This window comes from Anser anser, assembly GCF_964211835.1.
Source record: "Anser anser genome assembly, chromosome: 6".
Lineage (NCBI taxonomy): Eukaryota > Metazoa > Chordata > Aves > Anseriformes > Anatidae > Anser > Anser anser.
Window position 1 is genome coordinate 21152757 of NC_139726.1, and position 26388 is coordinate 21179144.

General features: G+C 37.4%; 1 protein-coding gene across 1 annotated transcript in view; it reads left to right on the forward strand.

Moving 5' to 3' along the window:
- The window catches only part of MYO3B (myosin IIIB), a gene marked incomplete at its 5' end in the record, with an annotated part of 252980 nt that overhangs the window by 189560 nt on the left and 37032 nt on the right, over positions 1-26388 (forward strand). Inside the window, 3 exons of the mRNA XM_083842495.1 lie at positions 9644-9750; positions 10125-10171; positions 11477-11640. Coding sequence (XP_083698621.1) covers positions 9644-9750; positions 10125-10171; positions 11477-11612 — 290 coding nt within the window. The 3' untranslated portion in view covers positions 11613-11640. The remainder of the gene's footprint in view (positions 1-9643; positions 9751-10124; positions 10172-11476; positions 11641-26388) is intronic.

Here is a 26388-nt window from a genome sequence, read left to right on the forward strand (position 1 = left end):
CACAGTGTTTACTTTTTATGTTGGATTCATCTTTTTCCCCATATGCTTTGCTTTTCTTAGCTGGAACCCACAAGATGAACCAGTGCCAAGTGTCCAGTGAGTTTTCTGAGGCATATTAGCACACGATAGCTCTTGAGAGATCCATAATATGCAGTTTAAAAACCTGTGCATTAGCAAGTCCAACTGTACTTTAGAGAATATCTCTGAAACTGATGATCCTGTCATGATACTTTAACATTTCCAAAGCTATTTAATCAATCAGAATGACTAAATCATCATCCTAATTCTTATTTGAAGTAATAGCTATTGTCATATTATACAAAAATAATATTTCCATTGTTGATGCTATATTTCTGAGGATATTTATAAAGATCTTTTGTCACTGAGCAATTTTGAAAATTTCTCATACCTCCCACATGAGATACGATTTTACTTTGGACAAGGAAGGACAAAAATAGAAGACAAGGAAGAACAAAATAGTCACCTGAAGTTCTTTCCATTCCTATTTTTTTAACTTCACTAAATAAATAAACTGCACCAACAGACTGAGTCTCAGCTATGATACAATGCTGATGGGAAAAGCTTGTATCATGGCAGCCCTCTGGGTGCACAGTGCCTGTGTAGGTTTTCTGGTGTCTATCATTCTAAACTAGTACCTCGGATTAGCACTTACAGAAAGGGAAAATAGGCATGTCCAGAGAATTCAAGAATGCCTGGCTTTCTTTTGTATTCCTCTTCGTGTGGGATTTCTACTTCTGCCTTCTAGAAGCTCAGGCTAATCTGGTGCAGTGCAATAGAAAAAGCATACATCGTACTACATTCCTGCCATGAGCAGTTAAAGTTAACTTTGAAATCATCTTTGCATTGAAGACTCTGGTATGGATCTCGTAAGGTGTTACCTCAACCTCAGGTTCAGGTGTCTCTTGGGGATTTGGACTGCGTGGATTTATTTTGAGTGGGTTACTTTCCTGGTTGTTTGAATGCTAGCAGCATCACTAACAAAAACCTAACAAAGAGTATTTCCAAACTAATCCAAGTCTGTTTAGCCTAATTTTCCATCTGACAATAACCAAGAGCAAAAGCCTGGAGTATAGTACGAAAATAGGACAAGCAGAGAGATTTGCCCAGCCTAGCATGGTTTGTGGCTCAGGGATTTCCTGATCCAGAAATGATCTCTTCGTATTTAATTGTTCTCAGTAGGTTTTTCCCCTGTGAATTTCTTCAGTTACTCATATTGATTTACAACATCACTCAGAGAGCAAGAGAGGCATCACTTACTTCACATGGTAAAGTGAGATAGCTATTTCTTATCACCTGGTGGTTACTGGATCAAGCAGCACTTCTAAAACCATGAAATATGCTGTGATATGTAGTAATTCCAGCATACCTGAAATGTCCTGTTTTTCATCAGTAACTGTTTCTTCAGAAAAGAACTAACCGAAAAGCAGCTTCTACAACTGCCTTGTGTCTTCTTTAAGGAGGAGAAGAAAAATAATCATCAGTTAACTTTTCTTCATTGTCCAGAACTAGTTTGTGTCATTCAGGATGGTTTGGCATGGTTTTTTTCCTAAAGTTAAAGTTGTGCAAACCTCCTTGGCTTTGACTGGTTAGTTGACCAGTTGCCTCACCTCTGGAACCCACCATTAGATGTTACTACATGCTGGGCATATGAGAGGTTGTGTATATTCAATCAGCACAGGAAGATGTCTCCAGGACCAAACTTGTAGAAGCCCGCTGTTTGCTAACAGGTTTGAATCTCATCCGTATTAGTCACTGACAGTTCTTCAGCGTGCTTTGTTTAATCTCTGCCTTTTCCCTCTATAGTTAAGTCATTCACAATAGAAACTGAAAGAACTGACAAATAGTGAAGGATCAGAATTCTGTCAGAAGGGAAAAAACAACAAAAGCCAAGATTCTAACTATTTATGGATCTTGTTTCCCAACAAACTGTATCTAAAAGCCATTGTTTCAGGGTTCAGAGACAGCTAAATGATTGATTTCACATAAAATATTTGTTGTTCTAATTACAGTATCATCTGGGTCTTTGGCAACAAACAGATGCAGAAACAGCCTTTACATACCATCTTGAAGAACTTATGATTTGCTTAGTGTGCTTTATGATCTAAAGCATATGTCTTTGCATAGAACTGCAGTATCCAAAACGAAGCTATCAGTAATGAATCACTGGGTAGAAGAAAACGCATTGCTCCTGTTTATGAGTTCTTTCAGCGTGTGTATTCAAATGGTTCTGTTTAGGGTTATAAACAAAAGGCTATGCTCACAGTTTTAGCAGTGTGTTACAGATTCTGGGATGCACATGACATCAAAGAGGCTACACTAATTTCCCTAGCAGTCTATGACTCTTGGCACTACGAACACACTCCATCTGAATAAACAGAATTCTAGTTCACCACAGTTGTGTGTGGGATCTGAGGTGATCATGAAGCTTGATTTTGTTTCATTTTAAATCTTTCTATCATAGGACTTTTTACCCCTCCAGATTCTGTTTTCAGTGAATCTGGTAACTACATTTGGAGCTATCAATTTACACTGCAAAGCACTTGACACTGAAAATAATTAAATCTAACTTATTATTCTTCTTACCTACTGAACCCAAGTAAGAGTGCATGGGAATTGCATGATTTGCTAAGAATTAATCTCTCTTTATAAGCATTTTAATATATGTATACATATATATATATATATAAATCGTTAAACTCTTTTCCCTTAGAAACACTTGAGTGAAGTTCTAGTAAGATATTTTGTGAGTAAGCAAGGGCTGAGGCCTTCTAACTCCTCAAAGAACATCTGATTTATTGTTCTTTCCATGCTTGCTTGTCACTAGCAGCATGAAGAACCCCAGCCCCTGTAAATATTCTTGGACACTCTTCTGTAGCGGAAGAGTAAGGCAATTTGGTGGCAAGAATGGTTCCCGGTCATACTATATTTCACTATACCAACAGAATGGATGCCTTATGGAACATACTGAAGTTACTGCTGGGTAAGCATGAAGTATCCTGGAGAGAATTACAATTGTTAATAGCATTAAATATGCCAATATGCCTCCAGGCTCCTGATGTTCTTAGATTAATCAAATCCTCTGATGCCAGAGCTTAGGTTCTACTGCTGCACCATTAATGGCTATTTCCTTTTCTTCTATTTCTTAGTTTCTCAGTGTCTTAGTTGATTGTTTTATTTTCCACCTTTTTCTTGTCTGTTTCTTCTTGCTGTAGTGTTCTGTTTCCCCTTTCACTGACCTCAGAAGGAAAACCACAAAGATATCAGAGACATAGTTGCTTAAGTCACCAAGTAGTCCTACTCTTTATTGTCTCCTACCCCATGTTGTTGTCTGTTGGGTTTCTCCTGTACTGAGATTAAAATCTGTCAGAGGCAGTGCTTATTTCTCATCAGCCTCCAGCATCTTTTTGGTGTGGGAACTGCCGTAATATATTTAATACTTATAGTGTACAGCATAGACCTGGTAATTTCGTTAGTCCCAAGAGTGAAGCTACCAGATAACTCTACAGCACTTGGTCTGGGAAGCCTATTGCAGCCATTATCCTGCCCTTGTTTCTGACACACTTATAACAGGTAGCATTTAACAGGCAGAGTACAAATACCCTGTGATGTGGGTCTGGTGTCTCCTAGTGTGTGCTCATACTACAGTCATACTGACTGCATTTCAGTACAGGGGTGTGCAAGAAAGTGCTACGTTGGCTGGTGTTAGTACAGCAGTCAGGCAGGTGCAGGAGGAGCTCAGTGGGGGCTAACTGCCTGAGTATTCACTCTGCTTCCTGGGCAAGTTTTTCGTTTTCCTCCCCTATTGCACTTACGGTATGATGCAAATTTGTGGAAGTGGTGGAGAATCAAGGGAGTGAGAAAAGGAAGAAAACTTGTTTGTATGAACACTCATGGCCAGACGGCAGTATGTGCCCTTTGTAAATCTCTCTTCTTTAAAAATAAAGCTGAAGTAATTAAGATCACAAAGCCTAGTTCACTTACAGCATTTTTTACCGCATAAATGACGTTCAGTCACTCCCATTTAACACTGATATGAGGGGAGCCAGAATCACTAGCCCCTTGAGTCCTCTGCTTGAATAGACTTGTATGGCACAGAAGAAAATATAAATGTTCCTTGAAATCAGCATGCTACACATAATTACCCACTTAGCATCCAGTCCAGGAGGAGGATGCATATTATAATTGGCTGTGAGGTCATTTCTGTATTTGCCCAAGACTTCAAGAGAAAAAGTGAAGTTAACTTGCTGCCTTAAAAAATGATTCAAAACTGGAAAAGCTTGAAAACATCAAAATACATATAAATTATCAAAGGAGAACAAAGACAAGTTTTTTCCACAAAAGTCTTCTCCCCAGGCTATAACAATGCTTTACATAGGCATGATCAATATATCCAGGCTTGAGAACCAAAGTCTTTTGGAATAAATTAGACTGGCAGGAAAAGAAACAAACAAAGAACAAATTAACATGATTTTAAACATTGCTTAAATTTTCATGAATGTAGACCTTGAGATGTTATGATGAGATCCCATGAGCCTGTGCTAGTATTTGCTTATAATTAAGGGTTGCACTTTCATGTTTCATCTGATATTATAGATTGGAAATCAGACACATGCTTACTATTTTTCTTGGTCATACTGATTTATCTACTTTATTTGCTTTTGCTTACTCTTTTAATAAGAAGTATGGCCCCATTACTTTTTCTTTACCAGGCTGCCCTTTCTCCTCATAAAATGTATCTTCCTGTGTCTGAGTAATTAGAGAAGGATTGCCCTTCCTGTAATGTTATGTTTGTATTCACCTGTAACAGAAAGATAAAAGAATAATCCCTTCCAAACCTGCTTTGGATAAATGGCTTCAGAAGGAAAACGAGAGTACTCAGCTCCACTCTTCAATATGTGTGGTAGTGGATGAAGGCCCTTCACCAAGGGAGTCAGCAATGCAGCCTGCTTTGTATTACTGACGTGTTGGCAAAGACCCCTTCAGTGCATTCCTTGCTAAACGTAAGACGTCATCCAGTTTAGTGCCCTCCCTGTGGTGCACCAACCTTAAATCAGTCTGACTCACATCAGTGGATTTTACAAGTTCCAAATGCAGTTGTAGCCGCCTATTCACCATTTTCTGTGCAAAATTCACCATATAGGAAAAATCAGCAGAGTTTGGCAAAGTTATCAGCATCAAGGGTTTTTTTGGAGCAACAACTTAGTCATGAATAGTTGAAGAAGACCCCAGCTTCATTGTGGAGAACACAATCTGGTGATTTGCATTTCCTCTGAAAAGCATGCCCAGTGTCTGTCTACAAGTTTTCAATACCAAGATGAGTAGGACAAACAGGACATCTAACATGAGATTTTCTCTGAATATCAGAGTGAAGTCATACCCCTCATGGGAATTCATTAGAAAAATACATTTTTTCAGTTGTTTTGTAAGTACTGGTCGGGGCCCAAATCCTAGGTGCAAAAGTCCTTGTGTCATTGCTAAAGAGCATTTTAAAGACTTTTGTTAAATCTTATTGTTCATCAGCTTGTGCAGCTCTGAAAAAAAAGCTGTTTGCAGTTTATTGAAAGGATGGATTTTTAAACAGAAAAGTCATCTAAATAAGATATGGCATAAGAAATGTGCTAATCATCTCCAAATCAAGAGATGTCATGTAAAATGTCAATATTATGGATGTGATGGCTAACTGAAGAAAAAAATTTCAATTTCAGCCATACAAAAGCAGAAAAAAAGTATATGGAAATCCAAAGTTGGGAGTATATCCCAGAAATCAAACAATCAATACAAAAATCTTCTGCAGATTGAGACTCAAGATAAAAGTTACTCTAGAGAAATTAATTCATACTAAGTCAGACTTGATCTAGCTGATATCTTGGATAGTTTTTAACTTCACCTCGAGTCAAAACACACCTTTTCAAAGAGCTTCTAATCTCGAGTTTCCATCGTACCGCTAATAATTTTTTCTCTCAGCTGATTGCTTTCACTGTGTGCTGTATTTCTGTTCTGGATTTTTCTTTCACTGCTGGCCATTGGACACTTCAGACCTTTGTTTCCTAAGGTGAAAAACCCTCCACTGTCATTGGGTTTACACTTGCTTCAAAACACCTCTTATCCTTCTTTTGAAACAACAAAATAGGACACTTTTTCAAATTGCTCACGCTAAGGTGGGTTTTCCAGATCTCAAATTGTTCTCAAAACATTGTGCAGTTTACAGCACCCTCTTTTAAATAATTCTGCACCCAACAATAAAATGGTTGTTTCTGTTGAGTAGCCTTCTGCTTTGCACCGTCTGCTTCATATTCAGCTGAATATCCATGGTTCCCAAGAAATTTTCTCATTATGCAATTCCCCATTCTGAAAAATGTAACTCAAATGTTTGATTTTACATTTAGTTGAAAACATGCGTCTTTGTAATCTGTCTGAGTACTGCAAGGTCCTGATATATTGACTTGGGCTCTTATATACCAGAAGAATAAAAAGAATAACCAGTAGTCGTAACAAAGGAGTAAATAGAAACCCAATCCATTTGTTTACTTACAAATACTTTGTACTCTCACAGATTTACCCACCTTCAGTTTCTAATTCCTTTCACTGTGAGCAACATCAGTTTTGTGGTAGCTTTAGGGGAACATCCACATGAGCCTGCTCACCCATTTGTGTCTGCTTCTCTGGGTTCAAATGAGGAAAGGAGGAGGACACCCAGAGCCTCAGTCTACCCTACGCTGGCTGGATCAGCTGACGTAATGCACTGGGCAGGAGGAATTTTACCTACTCCGTGTTATTTCTGCACTGCAGTAAAATATTTACCAATAAAGAAGTTATAACATTAGGAATTTCTGCTTTCCTGGAAGAAAAGTTTTCTTCCAGACAAAAGGGAGGCAAATACCTTACTTCAAAACTGGTGCTAAAGGACAGCCTGAAGGAAGTGCCTGTGCGCACTCTCTTATCTGGTCTCTAAATTTGTAACAAGCCCAGGAGTCTGGGCATGCCAGAGGCTCTTGGCACAATATGGGTGCAACACGAACAACACCCTGTTAATGATACTGGTGCTGCTGCTATTAGTATGAAAATAAGTGACTTTTTTCCTACTGGAGGCCTAAAGTTTGTCATCAAAGCTAAATATTTTAGAACGCCATTTAAAGTGCCTATTCAACTGCTGAGTGTCGAGCACATGTTAATACAGTTTTCTCCAGATATGGTAGTTTATGATAAATGTTACCAGATTTTGTACTGTTCGTGTAGTATGCTACTAAACACTAAGACAAATGGGCCCACTGAAAGGGTATTTCCTTCGGAGGACACAAGCTGCAGACCACCCATGGAATACACAGAAATAATTAAACGTCAGGATAAAAAGCTAGAACAAAATATTAGTGTCTCAGAATCCTAATGAATAAAAGACATTATAAAAATGAAGACTATACACATAGATGTTTTGAAAAATAACATCAGGCCACAACAGCATTTTGGGTGAAAGGAAGAAAGAGTGCCTCATCATGTTGTAGTGCTGTTTGAAAACTTCTAAATACTTGTGTGCTGTATACTTGCTTTTGGCAAGCTGCAGAGAGATGTGAGAAAGTATGCAGAACTGCGAGGGCCTGAGTCTTTATTCATACTAGCCTTTTGGTAGACTAAAAAAAAAAAAAAAAAAAAAGAACACAACAACTTTTGGAGGGTTATTCATGAATTACATTACTGTAAAAAGAAACTGATTCGGCCTTGCAACTGAAGACATCGCTTGCAAAAATTGCTGTCTTGATGAGACAGAAAGCTCCAAGATCAGTCTGAATGACTTTCAGAGCATGCATATATAGAATAGACTGTAGTAACAGCAAGTCTTTGGCAAAATTTTCAGAGACTTCAGAGAGAAGAAAATTTCATCTATATCGTATCTAAATATTACAGAAAAATACTTTCCAAAGACACAGGCAGTATTTGGGCATCTAATTTCCCCAGATTCTCAAGCAGTATTTTCTGGAACAGCTTCTGCCTTGTCTGGATTTATACAACACAGGTATGTAGCAAAGGTTCAGGCTCAGCTGTCAATCTCTTGAGCAAAAATATAAAGGTCTCCTTAACTTGAAAAGTATAAAGCATTGAAGGTTTGGGCATCATATTTACCAGCAATGCAAGAATATTAGTTAAAGCTTATTTTGTATTACTAGAAAAATGTAATGTTTCTCTATAAAATAGATTTTAATTTTAGCCCCAGCTCTCCAGTCAGTTTCCTGGTGGCTGTTTAACCTGCCATCCCTCCCAGGTGTTGTGAGGGAAGATGATGGTTGGCACAAAACAAGTGCTCCCCTCCCATACAGGCACTGCAGTCCCACACTGCAAAAAAACTAATATCTTGCAGATTTCACTGTGCAGAAAGTACAGTGAAAGAGGGAAAATCTTCTAGAACGGTCAGTCATTTGGCTGAAAAAGCCCAAGTTCAAACACGTCCTCTACCTCACTCAGTAACTGCAGAAAAAGACAATAGTTACAGACTGTGAACCTGTGTGTATGATAACCCGCCTTTTTAACATTACCTGCTTGTTAAGGCCAGATCTTAAAAACGGATTTGTTAGATTAGAGTTCTGCACCCACACAAGCCATATTGATTTCAGTTTTGCAGTGTATAAAGGAACGCATGTGCTACTTGATCTTTGTGCTGTCCCTTTGTATCAGAGCAAGTTTCCCATGCAGTATGGAGTGCAAATGTGGTAAGATTTATATTTTTCCTTTGGTGCCACCAAAAATTCTTTTTGTTCATACTGTCATTTTTAACAGGGAAATGTCAGAAAAGTCAAAGACATTGGGAAAATTACTGGAAAAATTAATGACCTTTCCTTACCCACCACGCTGTCTTTTAATAAACAGTACTTCTGTTTTATCCTGAAAGTAGTTGTTCTGATAATCCACAGGATGTGCCACAGAAAATGCCTGGTAAAATAAAGTACAGCACACCATAATGTCTTTCTTCTTTAACATGAAAAAAAAAGACAAATGAAAATAAAGAGGCTGTTAGTTCTTTTCAGAATCTTCCCCTTCTGAAATATTTCCTTCATCTTTAAACTCTGCTTTCCAGATGACTCTAAGCAACTGTTACTCTACAATGCATCACAAATTATATTAAGAAAGCGTAATCCCAAACCAGACTGATTACTCTGATTAAACAGAAAGCCATGTCAAAAAGTAGTCTTTTTATATAATAAAAATGGTGATAATAGAGTAAGTCTCATCAGTCAAAGGGCTGTATTGCTGTCTATGATAGAAAAACATTTTTACTGCTGCTGAATGATATATCCCTAGCTGGTCACAATATACCTAATTTCCTGCTTAGATAACAGAAGATGCTAAGATAAAGAGTGAAAGGAATAAGGAGCGGTGTGATACAGATATATGGAAGAATTAAGAAATGTTATAAAAGTAAAAGTGAAGTTATGCCTAAAAACTTGTGTTTGAACTAAGTTTCAAAACAGAAAACAAAGATCCCCAAGTTTCTGTGTGCTTACTTTGAATAGGACTTGCTAATAAACCCAGGACCAAATAGGACAGAAGAAAGGACTGTTTACATACTAAAATACTCTGAGACGTTCACAGCACCTGGCACAGCTTAAAACTAAATTGTGTTATCTTACTGTAGGTTCAGAAAACTGTCTTGAACAGAAGCTGAGAACACCTCGTCGACGATGTCAGCAGCCCAAAATGCTGAATAGCCCTGAGGACAACATGTACTATAACCAGTTAAATGTGAGTTCAAAGTGGCAATAAAGCTGTTTTACTGGCTTTGTTTCCAGTTAATAATTCTGTTATTAATACCTGTTTCAGCCCCTCCAGCCCCACCCCCACGTTCTTCTGCTCTCGTCTTGAACATGTGCTTATGCTCTTTATCTGTTGCTTTCATGTCAGGATGTCTGCCTTCACGGTGAATAATTGATGTGGTTTATCAAAGACGAGCAAGATGCATGCTTCATCAGGCTCACTTGAGCCCTTTGATCAAAAAAATTATGCTGTGACTTCTGATATTATCAGCATCTGCTTGCATTCAACACAAAATCACTTTGAATTAAAAATTAACGACTTGCTGCTTTGCTTTGACTGTGTGTTCTTGGCCCTCTCCACAGGGAACTCTAGAATATCAAGGGAGCAAGAGGAAGCCAAGAAAACTTGGGTAAATATCTATCTTCTTAGTTCTAAGCAACTGTAAACAGAAGAAGTCCTTTGTGATATTACAGAATATGCAAAACTTTCTAGAGAGGTTTCTAAAAATAAACAATTAACATATCTCTGTGCATTGACATTGGACATTTTATACAGAAGCAAATGTAAAACTTGTGTGTACTGCTGTCTGCAGACACTAGAACTGATTCTAACAAAATATGTTCCCTAGCTTTCTCTGAGTACTACTATGACTACAGAAAAAAAATCTTTATGTTTTTAAATATATTTGGTACTAGTGAATGGTCCCAGATGAAAGGTGTTGAAACTGGAGTCCTCTAACCTATAATATGGACAGAAGCCCTACCAGCTTTGCAACACCACGCTCACAGTGGTATGCCTTCCTGGGGGAGCATATTTTAAGAGCTGACAGACATGCCACTCAGCCCAAGAGGGAGTTGCTTCTTCTCCATTGGACCGAGTCAGTTTTTATTGTCACATGAATAGTTACCTCCTGGCAATAGGTAGAAATCACTGAAAACAATTTATAAAAGTCAAGCTGACCACTACAGAGTTATGAAAACATTTCACTGACTGGTCACGTGAACCAGAGAGAACTGGTGTATGCTGGGTCTTCAAAAAGCATCTACTCCAAAAGTTTACAAGAATTTTCTGTATCATTTTCTCATTTTTTAATTGGTCTTCTGAATATGAACGTATGAATAGGAGGGTCAAGGTTAAAGCCCAAAACGTTACGTGACTGAGCAAAATTTGATTTATTTGATTTCTCTCCCCTAGATTAAAAAGTCTGTTTTCCTGTTTAGGGAACAAAATCACTAACATGGGACTGCAGTGCTGTTCATACATCACAGGAAAATGAAGGCCCATTGATGTCAATAGGGCTTTACCCCAAAATTGGTGATGTGATCTTTGGTTCATATGCACAGCAAACTGTCAGCTGAAATACATTTCCAAAATCATACCACATATATGGAACATATATAGGCAAAAAAGCCACATTGCTCAAATGAAATGGCCATTGGAGGCAAACAGTTGGTCTGTCATTCTATACACATAAAAAAGAAGGATTACATTGCCTTTCACTTAGAACCATTCAGAATATAATCATAAGAAAGTAGTAGCGAAGTAAAGGGCACGTGTAAAAGCTATGTCTTTCTGATCAAATCATCCCAGACTTTTTTTTCCTTTCTTTTTATTAGCAGTGTTCATTTTCACATCCACAGAGAAGTTTCTATTACTGAAGATATTGACAGAATTCATTTTTTAACTTAATAAATGTTGTTTGTTTTCTTTCAAGTCAAATAAAAGTGCTTGATGGAGAGGATGAGTATTACAAATCACTGTCAGCTGTTGAATCAATCCCTGAAGATGACAGCTGTCTCAGTTCCCCATCTCCTTCTTCTCCAAGGGGAGTGTCTTTTGCTCAAAGCTGAACTTCACTCACTTTTTTGACTAATACTGGTAAGAGTATTTTCATGATGGTAATCTCTTCTAATTAACTTTGTGCATGATTATATAATACATTAAAAAATGCAATTTCAGTTAGCAACTTCCTTTCACTAATTTGTACATGGTTTTGCAGATATTAAATTGTATCTCCTTAAAGAATTCCAGTAAAGGTGAACAACGCTACCTGTACACGTTGCTGTTGTTAACCAACATGTTTCTTTAGCAGCAAGGTTACTTTGTGCAGTTCCAGCCCCTTCTTCACTGCTCCCCCCCAGCTGCTGTTTCCACCCTGTGCCATCCCTTCTGTTGTGCTGGCACAACTGCTGTGTGGAAAATAAGATCAAGGAACTGATCTGGATTAAAAGAATGCTGTACTAAAAACCATCTTTTGGGGTCATAGTGAAAATGTTTGATATTTCATTAGATTGATATTAAAGCACTATATTTTGTAATTTTCTGTGCATTGTATGAGTTTAACGCTATAAAAATGAACGGAGTAAAATCATTTAAAATAAAAAGTGTCTTAATTTACCTCATAAATATTTTTCTTATGAAATATTACTTTAACATAAGCTGTACTTGAAAAATATTTCAAATATAAGAAGCAAAACAATGTTAAAGCTAACATTAATTGATTGCACAGACTGCTTTATGTAGCCTTTGTGACTGAAACCATCATTAGGACTGGATATTCTTGCCATCCATGCAAGTATCTCATTTCTTTCTTAACCTGGGCTTAATCTCTGGGCTTCAGTGATTCCTACTGCCTTCTTGTATGTAACACACAAAAATGTTATCTGTAAATTTTTCTACTCACTTTTCACTTTCTTTCCAAATCCTTAGTGAAACAATATGTAACTTTCTATGGAACACTGAGACACTTTACTAGTAACTTTTTCTGTGACAAAAAAATGACTACTTCATCTTAATCTTTACTTCTAGTTTCTGACCCACAGTTTTGATCTGTGATAATTCTTTGTTTCTTTTCCATACAGTCTCTTGTCAAAAACTTTTGGAAATAAAGTCTTTGTATGTATACCACCTTATAACTTTGCTCAAAATGATTTTTTTTTTTTGAGAAACCATGCTGACTAAATGTGACCATGTTTCATATTGATTTAATTATGACACTTGTTTTTATCTCCCCTCCAATGGATTTACCCTGATCCATGCTAACAAACCTTCCTCCTTGTGGAGGTACAGTCCACGCTGGTTCTACGAGTTAAAGAATTTCTTGCTATCCAAATCCACTGACCTCATCTTTTCAGACACAGGACAAAGAAAGATGTCATTGGAAACAAGAGGCAAATTTAGTCAGAGCATCCCTAAGCCAGAAAAGAGTTTGAAAGTAGAAGAGAGAACAACGTAGATAAGTCAGCAAAAGCTTTGTCTCTACCAATAAACACAGAAATGTTTTGTTGTTCCAAGAGGAACAATCCTTCATTCGTTCTTCACTGAAAATGTAACAAAAGGTTGAAACTGAAAGTTAAAATCCTTCAAAAGATTGAAGTCCTTCAGTTCACTCTTCATTCTCCTCCTCTGTGCATCTGGGCGTGGGCTTTAGAGTCTTTAAAATTTAAGGACTCCTTAAACAATTGAGAATTTGTGAGTAGCTGCTGATGAATTAATGATATTAGAAGATGCAATATAAATATGAATGGCAATTTACACAAATGCATACATGCAGATCAGTATCTTTACTTTTGGTGAAAATATAGCAAGAAGGAGTTATGATACCTCATAAAAAATAATATGCAACTTTTCTTTCCTACATAATACATAAATTCTCCAGGTCTGTTAATCTGCAACATATCTGGATGGAAAATGACATTATTTTGAAAAGATTCAAATGACTTACTATTGTCCTTATATTGGCATAGATCATAGGGAGCTCTAGCAATATTGATGCTTTGTGGTTCCATCCCTCCTTTTTGAAAACTATTTGGGAGAATAATTTTTTATTGTTTGTGCAATGCATATCCTTATTATGCATGGTTAGAGTTTATCAATTGTTTCAGTTAAATGGTAGTGAGGCTTCCAGTTAGGTATTACGTCACTTGTCTAAAAACCAGAAGCTTACCTTACATTGAGTAATACATTATGCTGAGTAGTTGTTTTAATTTCATAAAGAAGCAATGGGAAGTGAAAAATAATTTATAATTCAGTGAAGCACTTAAGCCAAAACCTAAGTCCCACTGAAATCAATGAGATTTCAGCATATGATTAAGTGCTTTGCTGAATGGGGCCTGAGTTAACAAGTGCAGCTTCAGAACATTAAATAGTAAGCACAAGCTAAACGCAAATACTCCCTAGGTACATCCCTTAGGTCCTTCTTTTTTTCCTTCCTGATTGTTAAGCTTGTATCAATCTCAGTTGTCAGAAATGGACTGCAGAGAGATTTTGTGTCATATTTTAAGCACTCTTTGATCACCCAGAAAGGGTAAAATACGTTTTCCTTGTCACGTGAAGTGCCACTATCTGCATCTGCTGTAATTTTTGAATTGGTTTAATGTCACTAATGTTCTTATACTGAAGCTGCTATCTGAAAACAGCTGTTGAGTTGCACATTTCATTCTTGCTGCTTCTTGGGTAAAAACTGTGCATAAGGACAGTCTGTGCATTGTTTTCTTTCATAACTTACCTCCCTTTCTTCATTTGCTTCTTGATCAATTCACTTTATGCTCACTAGGTAAGACCTGTGAGGTGGCCTTTTCTCATCCTTATTGTAGCACACATATCTCTTTAGATTAAAGGCTGTATCCTCAGCTCACTGTAGGTCTGTGCAGTTGCGTTAAAATTGGCAAAAGATTGATAGATGTGTTTGTTTGGGTTGATGAGTGCATGAATAGGAAGGTGGCACAAGTGTTTTGAAGTGCTTCTTTCAAAATTCTGGCTTGCATTACAACTGTGTTGTTGAAGAGATAATTTCTTTAAGAACCGTCCTGAGCATCAAATCCAATAAGAATGGGGGAGTAACAACATGCTTAAAGTGTGGAGATGTTGTATCCAGCATACCGAGAAGCCATCATCTCCTGCTGGCTGCCTGCCTGAGTTCTTCCTTTGTGTGACAGGGGAAGAAAGCACGTTTGCTGTCTGTTAGTCTGTGGCTGCTCTTACTGGAGGCACCATTGTCTGGCCACCAGCGTTGAATGATGGTTACAGCAATGATTGTATCTGGGTTCAGGAGACAATATTTGTCCCATAAAAGCAGGATTGTTTAATATTTTGTAATACAGCCTGCTCAATAGCCTCTATAAGAACTGAGACCAAAGAGCTGCTACTTAGCATAGCAGCTTCTTTGCTCCAGCATTAAGGACTGGCTGTGTTTGGGAATTCGGTGGGAGCTGGATGGCACTGCTAGCTGTGCATGAATGTACCACGCAGAGCATGCTTAGGAAGGAGGGAGGGAGGGAGCCTGTGACTGAGGAGCAGAGGAGGAACAGCAGTTTTTGTTTGCATAAAGTGATAAAAAGCCTTGCACTGTCCATGAATGCAGTACAGCAGTGCGCTACTGGTGACTAGTTGGCAGAATAGATTTTCACAGTTAAAGATGCAAAAAAAATAAATAAAAATAAAAATAAAAATGAGTTTAAAAAAAATAGTTCTGAAAATATATGAGATCAGATCTAAGGACAAATGCATAACATGTCGTGTCATAAGAAACAGGGAAAAGGAGTGCAGGAGACATGACAATCTGGTGTTCATGGTCAGTGGGAGCATATCAACATGAATTGTTTAGATTTTCTCATTTGGTTTTGTTACCATTTAAGTATTGTTCTCTTTTATTTCCTTTCACGTATGTTATCCTGAAATATTAATGTATTTTGCTTAATAGTTCATAACATCCTGTTCTTAATATTTTATAAAAGTAAAGAGTTTAAATCCTGTTATAAAAAAAAATTTCTTAGGCTGTGTGTGTAATATATTTAACGCTTTTCAGCAGATAGGAGAGAAAAGAGTGAAGCTCAACAAGGGATTTTAGATTTCTTCTGCAGACTTTAATGGCACTAGAAACCAGTTCTTGCTGAGGACAATTTCAGCCTTTCAGTTATGGTAGCATGAAAACTTTCCTCTGTGCCAACCGTAAATTGGGCAGGGAGCTTTTGAAGATTAGCCCCTTTCATTTGGTAATTTTAAACTTGCTTCTCACTTAAACATTTACATCACTTCAGTAACATAAAGGAAGCTTAGAATAGGAGTAAATTGCAGCCGTCTTAAATTTGCCCCCACTGTGACCTCTCTAACCTATACACCTTAAGAGTGGTGGCAAGGGCTTTTGAGCACTGAAGATCTTCTAAGTAGTCCCCGTCATGCCGTCCAAGGAGTTGTTACTTAGAAGTTTATAAAATATAACTATATAATGTAAAACTGAAGACTTTGTTAAGTCCAGTCAGACCAAAAGCTCAGTTTCCTTTTTGTGGCAATGATCAGAACCAAATTTTTCAGTGGTAGGTACAGAAAATAACCAACCCTGGACATTTACAAAGCCATCTTCCTAGAAGGAAAATTTCTTCCTAATACTGCACAAATACTGATTATCTTGTGCCATTTAGTGTAGTTGCTAATATAAGCATCATACTTTTATAAATATATACTTATATGATATTTTCCATAATTGTGAATATTTACTCTTCCAAACAATTGTATCACTGTATTTTAATTCCACTAAATTTCTAACTCCTGATACATTTTAGTGGTGAGAGCTATACATGGCATATACACGTACAAAACACAACATGGATTTTTTGTTTCAGTTTAAAAGAAAATGAATGTATTTAAACATGGTCCTTTCTCATTGAATCAGACACCTTCCAATGTGTTGTCAGAGTGTAAAAAGGAGCTACCAATTCACTTTCTTTATGCTATTTTCTACATACCTCCAGTGCACTTTTCATTCAGTATAAATAGTTGCAGACTATAAAGATCTGTAAGGAATCTCATAGTGTTGCTGTTTTCTATATGTAGATATCTTCAATTTTTGCTATACTTTATTGAACAGTAGTCTTGACTAGATAATCTCTAGCCCTCATTGGTATAACCAACATCCTTTATAATGAAGGAATACTTTTTTATTTATATCTTATATCATCATGAAAAGCAGACGTGGTTTTAAATATAGATGATATTAAAAATTAAAAATATATTAAAAATAGAAGATATGTAGTGGTTTTAGGTCTAGTAGTCTTATTCAATATTGAACTAAATAAACAGTAGGAAAACAGTGTGAGTTTCATATTCGTAATCATGTGGTTGTCTCTGATAGTGCAGCACATGTATGCCTAATTCCTGCAGTATTAATATACAGTGGTCTCATTTTAGAATTCATTGATCTTTGCTTGATTTTAGGTGTATAAGGACAGATGATCAAATCTCATATTTTAGAACTTAGTATCTTTGGGTTAACCAAATACATAAGAGTGCATATGATTAACAATAAGGCCATAAGGCACAAAAGTGTTATCCTATATCGGAAACAGCTAAGTACTTTTACTACTGTTATATGCACAAGACATGGCGTGTAATAAGCTTATCCACTCTGCTTTTACCTCTGACAACAAAATATTAAAAATGTCAATTTTATTGTTAGCATTAGAAATACATTTTGTTAGTGTGCGTTTTCTTTGAGACAGTTCACCCCAGGAGGAGTTGTAGCAGAGTGCTTGTTAACAGAAAATGTTCCTGCTTGACCGCAGAGCAGGATTCCCAGAGCGATGGAAGTAGCACAGGATGCTACGAAAACCCAAGGCCTGGGAGCAGTCCTCTAGGCCAGAGCTAGAGGTTACAGAAGTCGGTGAGAGACTTCGTGTCTCCTTTGTGCTGGGCACTGGAACTGGTAAGGGAGGAGGCCAACAATTCAAAATAATAGCACACTGTATCTTCAAACACAGGCTGATGCCATGATTCATCTTAATGGATTTCTCAGGAATTATTGGAAATCATTTTATTAAATGTATAAATCCAGAATCAGTCAGAACAGTAAATATATTCATTGTGTTACAGGGGAGTGTTTATTGTAGTACTCCTGTGCTGTGATGTTAGAGGACATAGGAACAGATAAGAGAAAAACACATCTTAGAGTTATGATTCCAGAAACCAGATTACATATTATTGATCAAGCCAGTAATTGATTAAATTTATGGCTTTTGCTTGGAAGGCCTATTGTGTATTTTTTTAAACTAAGTTGCAGAGAGAGATTATTTTTCCATAATTTAAATACCATTTTATAAGATCATTGGCAAATGGAAATGGTAAGTAGGTGGAGCAACATATTTGCATTCTTCTGCAAAAGGCCAAAGTACCAATTTCAGACCCATCTTCAGTGAAAATTAGACTTGAAACTCTCATCTTGATCTCTCAGTGAAACTAATATGGCCGCAACGTAGGCTGGAGGCAGTCCATTGGGCTAGAGTACAGTGCTGGGAGGGAGGGAAAGAGGGAGGAAAAGAAGGAGGAAGAGAGGGAGGAAGGCATGAGTGGGCTGTGTCCCAAAATTATCATGATACTGACTATGGCAAGCCTTTGATGAAGGTCTGTCTAAAACTGCAGCAGCAGAGCTGGGACATCGTGATGTGAAATGTGCTGGTGGGGATGGCTGAGGCCAGGAAGAGAGTAACAGGGTCTTGTGATTCTGGTGGAAGTGACCCATGGAAAGCTCAGTGCTGAAGTATGGCATTGTTGTATGTCTGGGAGGTGACAGTATGGATTTGCTACATTGGAGCCCTAGCAAGGGGAGAGAAATGCAGAAAAAGTGTTTTCACAAAATTGTCTGACAGTTTATTCAGTAATTTTTGTTCTTACTTCTAGTTCCTGTTACAAGCAACAAATTCTCCGGCTGCATTAACTGTGTTAGATTATCTATAGGCTTCTCTGACAGAACGGCTTGTACTGAGGTCACAAAACCTTTGAAACAGAAACTTGATTTTGCAATTTCTGCCACCACAGGAATGATCACCGCTCAGCATTGTCACAAGAAACATAATTACAAATAATCTACTAATTTGAGAAAATTGACCATAATGTAAGATCCCCAAATCCCATACACGTTTCTAAGACAGCTGAATACTGTAGGTGAAACAAGAGAGGCAGCTAAATCTGTCAATCCATACAGCTGAAACTTGGGACAAGACAGTATATTAAGTGCGCTGTCCCTAGTTTGTCTTTATGCTTCAAGATGAAAGTAAGCTGTAAAAGAAAAATAACAGATCTAACCACTGTTTATATTCTTCATACGTAGGATTAGTGTGATGGAAGTTTACGTCTAAATTCAAGGTAAGTCCTGTATTTAATGCAGGCAGAGACAATTTATTTGATAAAATGGATCTGTTAAAAATAAAGTTTTGAAGGAAAAACAAAATGAAAGGCTTCATAAAACTGTATCTTTTGATAATTTGTGTTAGTCTCCAGCGTTTTGAGCTCAATGCAGATTTACAGCTGAATTCCAATTGGAAATTGGTATTGATTGATTATGTTGCTCATTTAACATTCCAGCATGCGGCAACAATAATGCAACAGACTGTGATAAAACGGGATGTGATCTAACAGGACATGACCGATGGGACGAGTGCAAAACACTGGGTCTGCTGGTAGTGCTGTGCAGTAGTTCAGGTTGGCATCTTCTGTGCTTTGATTGTTCATTTCATTTTACTGTCATCCTACTGAGTTGAACATTTTAAAAGACACAGCGTTTTTCCATCTGTAAGTCATGGAAAGACAGATGGATAAGGAAAAACTCCACCTACAGTGCCTTGACTGAATGCCATTGCCCACTTAGTGGTAGAAAAATCCCTTCTGGAAAATTAAAATGCCCTTAAATATATTATATTGTGAAAAGCTCTTTAGTATAGGAAATTACTGATCTCTTACAATTGAATTTTTTTTTTAATGAGTACAAGTAAAACCAACTGGTTCTTATCAACAGAGCTGCTATATTATAAACACCACTTCTGTTACACTGAAGTTAATCCCCAGTCCTGTTACAAGAAACTCATCCTTATTAAAGTAACATTAAGAGCTTCTTTTTATTGATCTGCTCCTTTCACTTAATGGTAGGAACTTACTGATGTTTTAATAATAACCTTGCAAGCTTTATCTCATTTTACTTCAATGTGTGTTACAGAAAGATGCTATGGAAACTAACTTAGCATAAACATTTTGCAGATGTCTTTAAAGGTTAGGGAAAAAAATAAGATTTAGTTGCACTGCATGTTAACAAAGATGGCTGAAAAACTAGAAGATAAAAGAGAGCCTCGAATATGAACATCAAAGAATTGTTAATGACAAGAAATACCATTAGGGTTAGCATCCCTTTTGTTTCAGCCCCCTCACACCTGCAGTGTGTTGCAGATTCTGTCTTTGTTGGCACGTCTGAATTACTTCCATTAGCATTTATAGAAAAGTGGCTGCAAAACAACAGAAATGTACCCCTGGTTTTCTCTGTTGCTCCAAAAAGTCAGATATTAGGTTCTCTGTGGGTTTCCTTCAAGGTACAGTATCTTATTGTAAAGGAGACTATAGACCCAGGATTCCGTTGATTGCAAATGAGCTAGGTTGAAAGGAGAGGGCAGCTTTTGTTACTGCTAGAGAACTAATATAAGCAACTACAAGAAGCACACATAAGAAGCTCAGACATTAGCAATAGCAAAATCAGAGCGTGAAATTCAGATTAGCCCTCCACAGGCTGTGAGAGGGAGGGGGTATTGGAAGACTTGGCATGGCTAAAGGTGTAACCTGTTTCATTTGGCCCCTGAAAATTTTTAACAGATGGTGGGACCAGCTGTCTTTTTCAGCCATTTAATAAACTCTTCGGTGGTAACAGTTTGGGAAGTGGGGGGTTTTGAGTTTTAGGCCAGAGGAAAAAATAAAGAAATCTGTCCCAATTGTCTTTGCCAAATAGTGAAGTCTGGAAACATTATGAAAAGTTAAAGTGAAAAATCTAATTGATGATACTGTCCTGATTATCCATTTCAACAGAAGAGGAAAAAAGAACTGTCTGTGCCCAAGTGGACCAGTGCATGAAAAAACGCCTATTATGTTGTTATCTTTATCTGTCATTTTAATTTCAGCTCTTGCAAAGGAGGCACATAATGAGAAATTTTAAATGAGCTGTAGAATGAGAAACTGTCTTACTTTTTGAGACGTGATACCATGTCAAAGTAACAGCCAGAGTGATGTCTTGTATAAAAAAACAAACCCAAATGTATGTTGAGGGTAAGATAAAAGTTCACACTGTCTGCCCAGGTGAATACAGCAAGCAGTGAACTTATTCTGACTTGCATAACACGGTGATATAAAATGAAAATAAACTGCCATTTTAGAAGCATATAACATTCAGGCTCTAACAACCTTAGTAATATGTGGGGGGTTGATTATTATGACAGTTTACAAAAAAAATACACTGCAACTCTGTTTCTTCAGTTAAATTATTTTTTTTTAATTATAATTTCCAACACAACACTTAAATAAATGGCAACTCTCAATTATATGAGATGTTTTATTTAAAAAGCATGTCTAGTGTCTTTGAACAGAACAGTTCTTTTTGCACATTTACATGCTACCCAGCTGAGCAGCCAACCCTTCCATTTGACAAGGGCTTTGTTCTGCCTACAGGCCTATTATAAGCCCTAGATTGTTTGCCGTTAATAAATTGCAACAATAAGACAGAAACCTCTTTCAAGTTAAGAGAAATAAAACACGTTGCCTACATAGCAAAGCATATGAAGTTTAATAATGACAACAGAAACATATCTACTAAATCTCATTTACTTTGCTCCCAGATCACTGCGGTTAAGATAGCCCAGAAATGTTAGCTCTTTCCATACATTGAACAAAAGATTAAAGAAAACAACGGTAAGAAAAAACAGCCCTAGCTACAATTTCGTTGGGTTTTTTTTGTTGGTTTTTTTTTTCCTTCATGATATAAAATCATACTGGAAATCATACTGGATGCTATGTAAGGAGACTAGTGGGAGCTAAGCCTGAAAAAAAATGTGAACATGATTAAATGTAGAGCAGAAAAACATTTTTAACTGAAATGAAACATGATTTCCTACTAGTGAGAGGGAGAAAAAGAGTGGGAATTATTCAAATTAAAGAATTTATACTACTCTCCAGTGTATTGGTGTTTGTCTGCTTGTGTGTGACTCGGGCTCTCCACTGAATCACAAAGCCCTACCAATTTTGCTTTTATAGCAGCTAATGGACATTCTTCTGTGGCTCAAGTGTTGGTTGGGAACTTGTGATCTTAAACAAAATTGTTAAGCTCTGTTTATGGGGCCCCATTTGTAACGTTCAGCTGACAGCTGTGTTGTTTGTGTTTGCTATAGATTGTTAGAAACAGCCACCTTTGTTGAACTTAGATCTTCTGCATATTTTTTTCACTTAAGCTGGAAATTCCCAATGATTTTTAGAGTGTACCTGCAAATTATGAAGAAAATAGGAGGCAAAGTGCAATAGGGACAGACACCTTGGACTCCTTTTGCAACAGAAAATCCGAAGAAGGTGAGTGTACCCATGATTAGCTGTAAGTAAATTAAAAATCTCTATTAGAAACTTGGTAGTAACTCCATACGGTGTTTTCAGAAAGAAATTCCAGTCACTGGTTCATTTATAGTTTACATTTTTAAAATGTTTTTTTTAATTTGCAAATGGAAGTCCTGAGGATATAAATATTTCTTTGCTTTGATAATAAGAAAAATACACTTAGTACTTGGAAATGTTGCTGACCAGCTAAAAGTACAGTGATAGAAACTTTCAAAGGAAATGTAGTGTTTATGACAGGTATTGATTTGACTGTGTTAAAGGCTACTTTTCCTTCCTTTAAGGTATTTTTGAGCTATAGACAGCTCTTTGAGCACTATTAGATATTTTCTTGGGAATACTCAGTATTTCAGATACCCCTATACTTTTATTCTCTTCAGCTACAACATGCAGAAAACATCATAGTTATCCTGCTTTCATAGGAAGAGGGAACTGAAGATCAAGGTGGTCAAGATGTTTCTCTCTCATGTCTTCTTTTGTGTCAAAAAGAATTAGAGGTGGATTCTTCATTGTCTCTGCCACAGCACAGTGACAAGGCGCCGGTTTCACTGCTTCTTCCAACTGCTGCACAGACCTAAACAGAGAGCACATAATTTGTTATTTCTGAGGGCAAAGCCCTCATGTTTCACCCTGATGCTTCCTACAGTGCTAATCTCTGTTGTATCCAATTTCTGGGTGACACTTGGAAGAATTTTAAAGGATGGACATGAACAGAGAAATATTAATGATTTCTGATGAAGGAAAAAAATAACGGACTCAGTAACAGTGAAGCAGAAAACTACAGTGTGAGAGGCTTAGAAGAAAAGAGAGGAAAGTATCTGAGAGAAGGAGGAAAAAATAAATAAAAGGAACCATTAGGTTTCAAGGAAGAGGCAACCTTGAGTAAATTTTGAAGATTGCCCTTATTATGGGCTACGATAAAGCCTCAAAAGATCTTTCTGAGACTCTTAAAATGCATTAAATACCTATGGTAGAACACTCTGAGGTGCATTGCAGCTTCTTGAGAAGGCTAGTGGTGTAGTTACTGTGAATCCACATAAGTGGCTTTAGAATACAAAATGACAAATGGACCAGTGATTGGAATTCCATAACCAAAGACAAATAAAATCAGATATAAAACTCCTAGGTATTCCAAATATCAGCTTTTCAACAATAGAAGATCACCATGACATTAAAACTCAGTATCTTGGGATCTGGTTCCTCTTTCTAAAATGACAGAAAATCTTCACTTTTTGATGGTTCAGAGTAGAACTTTTTTTTTTTTTTCCCTAAGCCTGCAGTACTGCAAGGAATCAGGTTTTAAAACCATTAAAACCATTGTCTTTTATAAATATACTGTAAGCTTTGGAAAGAATCTTTCCTGTCATAAGTCAGTTTGAGTTTACAGAAAATACCAACATGAGAAGAATAGGAAGAAATGTTTCTGGTGTTATTTAATTTTCAAAAATACTAATTGTTCAGTATGCTAGAAACTTAGTAGTTGCAGCTCCAGAGAGATAGATAGCCTACTGGGTAGGTGATAAAAATCGTAGGTAGGTGATAAATAGTATATTTAATTAGCAAATACATCTCCAAACATACCACCATGAATATGCTGTTAGATGGCTTGATGTAAATAGCTTTGTGATTTATCCTTCGTATTTATAAACATATTGTGGCAAATATAGTTGTGAGCCTTCCTCTGAGGAGGATTGTTTTCTGCTGTGTGAATGATATAGTCTAAAAAAAACTCATTTTCCCCTTAGTTTTGTGGCTTCATTATGTTGCAAGAAATGATTTGCTTTTTCAGACAAATTGCACAGAGATGCATATCTCTAGATATCTCTTAACATGTATTTATGTTTTCACCTTCAAATTAAACTGATCAAGAGATACCAGACAAATACCAAGAGATCAAAATGTATCACTTTGATTTTTCAAGCTCAATCCTGTAAGAACCCAAGCTTCACTCAAATATCTAAATATAGATACTATTATTTCCTCCATATGTAAAGATCTCAGATGTTCATAGCCCATTTACAATTAAATACGTAATCTGTCTGCTCAGCCAGACTTAATCTGGGTACTTTCATTAAAATCACAGTGTTTGTGGTTTTGACAAAATAATTTATCAGTAGCTGCAAAATTGTGTTTAACAATAGCACATGTACACAGAGGTAGCATGACAAGCTTCTTCTCAATATCCTATGAGTCTTCATTTAGCTCCCTGTATATTAATGTATAGCTGTAAATGATAGCAACAAAACCTGGACTGAAATTTAAGACAGGCAGGAAGACGGTTGAACAAGGGATAATAGAAAACATTTTCTGTATCCTCTGAGTTGTTCTGAGTAGCCAAGAATGAAAAGCACCCCAAACTTTTATTCCTCTTTTGAACTCTCCAGACTTCCGTGATGTGAGCATGCCAGCTATGTCCTAAATAATGCCTGTAAGACTGAGGGAACCAACCAAACACAGATCAACAAGGAGCTGGTAAGGGAAAAAACTAAGTATCTCAAAACTTGACTGATATAGAAATATGGTTGTCTGGTGGTCCCTTATGTATTTGTAGAGCATCAGATTCTTGATAGCTAGCAAACAAAGTGATGGCCACAAAGCTATTCACTTTTTAAAATCAAAATCTGAAATTTGTTACACACAATGCTGCAACCAGCAGTAGGTGCTGGAGATATCTACATGCTGTAGAGCTACATTCACTGTTTCATCATATGTGGGAGTAGAAGGATTCACTGGGAAAGGTTGGTGGACTAAGGTGAGAAGAAAGCTGTGGTACAGAGAGGGTGGAGGAAAATTAGCTCTTCTGACTCCTGCCATATATGTGTGCTCAAGGAAATATGGATGGTAGCATTACTGAATTCAGGGATTGTATTGGTAATAAATCTTAAGGTCTTTCTTCAGCACAGCTTTTCACCTCTAAAAGTGGTATTTTGATGACTGGCAAGTGAACTAGAGCCTTGGACAGAATCCTGAAGTGAAGATGAAATATTTGCCAAAGCAGAGAAGGGATAGGCTGTAAAAGTTAGCAAGTATCTGGTTGTTTCTGCTCAGTATGTTCAGTGTTAGAACTGTGGAGGCACGCTTGTCTGTTCAGTACAGCCCACATAATATGTGTTTTATCTTCATAAAGCAAAGGTGTTAGGCTCTGTTTTTCAGTTACCATCTGCTCTAAACACTGTCCACTAGGCACATTAGAAATATATGTGTTGTGGGCATGTTGGCTTATCACTGTGCTTGCATAGGCTGCATGTTTCTTATCTGGTCTCTACTCCTCAGCTATCTTTCCCACAGAAAGATTGATATCTGCTTATAATTCCAAGTTGCTGAGAGAGTGTACAAGTGTTAGGAGAGACTGACATGAAATTGTGGGATGGAAGGGATTTATAAAAGAGTGTGGATTTTGCAAGGGGAATGAGGTGGGACATCTTAACAATACGGTCCCACGATATGTGCCTCTGCTTCTCAGTTGGGCTACTCAGTTCAACTCTTTGCTCTTCAGTAAGATCAGTATGTGGTGTGGGACAAGGGGTGTTGTCTCCTGTTGTTTCCTTTAGTAGGAACAGAATGACAGCATTCTACTGCTTTATAGAGGAGTTGTGAAGATAAATGTGCTTAGGACTGCAGTGACAAGTACCACCGACACACTGACTAAAGCTCCTCCCAAAACACTTGCTGCACAATTTGACCCTCTTCTTACTCAGGTCTGTACCAAGATTTTGGTCACTGATCCAATTGCCATATTTTCCCCCACCTCCCCAGCTGCACTCCTGTGATACAGAAAAATGTCCTGAATTGTGCCCATTACTTTCATACTCCTCCCTGTCCCCACAACACAGCTGGGTGACATACCCTGTCCCTGGTAAGCTTGGCTGACTTACACAAAGATGAAGAAAGGTGGGCTATGAAAAATACTTGTGCTACTGTTTGGTGGCAGGTGAGAACAGGAAAGTGGAGACAAAAGTTCCCACCCCTTATCTATTGTTCCATCCCCTATCACAGATTCACAGATTCACAGATTCACAGATTTTTCTAGGTTGGAAGAGACCTCAAGATCATCGAGTCCAACCTCCGACCTAACACTAAGTACTCCACTAAACCATATCCCCAAGCTCTACATCTAAACGTCTTTTAAAGACCTCCAGGGATGGTGACTCCACCACCTCCCTGGGCAGCCCGTTCCAATGCTTAATAACCCTTTCGGTAAAGAAGTACTTCCTAACATCCAAC